Source organism: Anastrepha ludens, chromosome 5 (assembly GCF_028408465.1).
Source record: "Anastrepha ludens isolate Willacy chromosome 5, idAnaLude1.1, whole genome shotgun sequence".
Classification (NCBI taxonomy): domain Eukaryota; kingdom Metazoa; phylum Arthropoda; class Insecta; order Diptera; family Tephritidae; genus Anastrepha; species Anastrepha ludens.
The window spans coordinates 68,175,594-68,178,546 of NC_071501.1; the positions used below are offsets into that span (position 1 = coordinate 68,175,594).

The following is a 2,953-nucleotide window of genomic DNA, read 5'->3' on the forward strand; positions in this document are numbered from 1 at the left end:
CGTTCTCCAAATTTTTTTTCGACTAGATCTCCGTTTTTACCCGTATATAATATATCTCGAAGTTTTTTAGCCATTGTCATTTACATACGTATATACCGCGCGGTGGTACACTTTTTGTACCAGGAACTTTAAACACTTTCCACACTAAGCCTTTTGATTTTTTTTATTCCATTGGCTGAGAAATTAATTCACTAACACTTTATTTTATTAAAATTGTAGGAAACCGATACTGTACGTGCTTTTATTTACAAAATATGATAAATTCTGAGTAACACTTTAATACTTCAATATTCTACTAGTTTTGCGTGTAAAAATCATATATATTTATCTCTTTCAAACACTTGTTATATTTATTTTTAGAAAATATAAGCTTAAATGTGTCTGTATAAGTGGTAAAAGAATTATACCAATGCGCATAAAATGCAGGAAAAACATTTAAATAAGTGGTATAAATTTTATACCAGCGCCCCGGAAAGAGTTAACACAGTAAACGTTTTAACTGTTCGGCGGGGAAATGTCGAGGTTAACGGCCTTAACGTTGCAGCGACTGAAACCGGTGGTTTGCAACAGTCGGAGTGGTAGGCGTAGTTAACATTAGGGTGGATAAATATTTATTACACTTTAGGGTGTGGCCTAAACATGCCGGATTGGAGTGGAGTCGTAGAATCGCGAATCCGCCAGTCGCATATGGACGTAGGGCGCCGCTATAGTCGGGTCGACGCTTCTAAAGGGGCTGACGCGCTGGAAGCCCGGTACGACCGCAGCATGTGTGGGAACGCGCTTGTTGTTGCCGTTTTGTCCCCGAAAGTGGTTTTTATGGACTTGTGTTATTATTTTGGAACAGTTCCGCAGAAAAAATAACTTGCGTATATTTGTTTCTCATTTTTAAACACACGCAACCACCACGTACCTTGAAACTATCCCTCACGAGCCCAGTGGGCTACATATTGCTGGAACGACTCAGCAACGAGGACTGTCACTTTAGCAACTTTCTGAAAAAATGATGGAGAATTTTTTATGATGATACAACGACGACACCTTGGAATTACCACACCTAGCAAAACAGTTTTCATGAAATTTTCACTGCTCCCACTGATTTATTTATTTATTTTTATGAGGTTGATGAAATTACCAAACTAGAACTCAAATTCTTATACTATACCATCTTAAATCTAATGTGAGACAAATATGTGATGACCATAAGTTTAAATATGAAAAGTTCTACTAAAAATTCAAATTAAAAATTAACATAAAACAACAGAAATTATTATTCCTTACGTTTTAGAAACTCAACAATGTAATTTTGTGTAATAACAGAAGAGAAGGAAATGAAGAAGCGAGAAAAGTTAATTTGCTATTACATTCATCGTATAGAATTAAAGTAAATATGTATTTTAATATTCATTACAGTCTTAACAATATCAAGAATTGAATGCCAGAACCTCGCAGCACTAACGAAAAACAGCTTCGAAGAGAACAAATGTGTTTTATTTTTCAAATTTTTCTTTTATCTAAAACACAAACACAAACACAATATAATCCTTAAGATTTATGTATGCATATCTAAATCTGTTATATTTGCAACACATTACACTTGCAAAAACTAATACTAAATATTTTCTATACATTATTACATTTTTATTTTGGCAGTACTAAAAACGCATTGCTCTCATTGAAATTATAAATTGAAATGCACCACTGTGCAGGCTCTTTAACTTATCCTTGTTGAACAATTGCGATAGTATGCGAATTTTCGCTGTGTAGTCTTGCCGTCCTGCTCACAGCAATCGCTTCTACTGAATTGTACAGTCGGATAAACTTCTTCCCATTCGGCTTCGGAGCGACTCAGCACACCTTTTGGACGTACGTGTCCTTGCTGTTGTTGGTGTTGGTACTGGTTGTGCTGCTGTTGCTTTTGATGTTGTTGGCTCGCCATCATGGTGCTGCCTATTTGATCCTCAACTGGTAATGGATTATTCAACATTTGGGTGACACTACGTGACAGCAGCACAGGTTGTATGCGATTGTAGCCATTGCAGCTGGGCTTATAGCGTGCAAATTTCGTCGACAGCCGCTCCATTTCATCGGACATCCATTTGTGAACCGATTTTGTTGGCATTACGAGTTTTGCAATGCGGGTTTTGCTTCTACTAAAGGTATAAAATTCAAATTTCGAAATTAATTTTCCTAATAACTGTTCGAACGCTGAAAACGTACTAAAAGTGCAGCGAGGCCAAACGCTTGGTTTTATACGAAAAATGCAGGCATAACATACATTTGATTGCATAGGCATTTAGTGATGAAAATTACCCTTCACAGCAGAAAAATGCAACCGTTATTACAGAGCAACGGTGTACGATTTTTATTCAAAAGAATATTAAATAATTTAATTTGCTTACAGTTGGCAACATTTTTAAAATCGTTACAAAAATGTGCATGTATTAAATGTAAAATCAAGAAACATTTGTCCAGGCTAGAATATAATTTATAAGTGCATTTTTTATATGTCTAATACTTTTGTTGTAGCCCTATGCTTCACTATGGAGTAAAAGGAATAAATATATATATAATACTTATAATGATAAAAAATCTGTTAATATAAAAACTATAAAAAAACGGTCACAAATTTTAGCAAAATTTAAGTATACTTGTTTTTTAAATTTATTTATTTTATCGATCAGAAATCTTTTGCCAGTTTAATATTGTAGCCATTAATCCAACAGTAAACGCTTCTGAGATACTAGAAATGTAAAACCACTTAACTTCATTAGAGATTGGTACAACATAGTATGAATTAGGTTTATTTCATACAAGAAAAAATGCCCTTTTTAATCAACTTTAATTTATTTAAAATATTTTCTCTTTTTTTTCTATCTCTATATTATAATCGCTCGTACATTTTTTGTAGGCTTAGTCGCATCTTCCCCGATATTACAGAGAAAAAGTAAAATGT

General features: G+C 34.1%; 1 protein-coding gene across 1 annotated transcript; it reads right to left on the reverse strand.

The window, feature by feature from the left end:
* Window positions 1–1,239: 1,239 nt before the first annotated feature.
* LOC128863193 (uncharacterized) lies at window positions 1,240–2,312 on the reverse strand. The gene has a single exon (XM_054102211.1). The coding sequence runs from the start codon at window positions 2,291–2,293 to the stop codon at window positions 1,712–1,714; it is 582 nt and encodes a 193-aa protein (XP_053958186.1). The 5' UTR covers window positions 2,294–2,312; the 3' UTR covers window positions 1,240–1,711.
* Window positions 2,313–2,953: the final 641 nt, after the last annotated feature.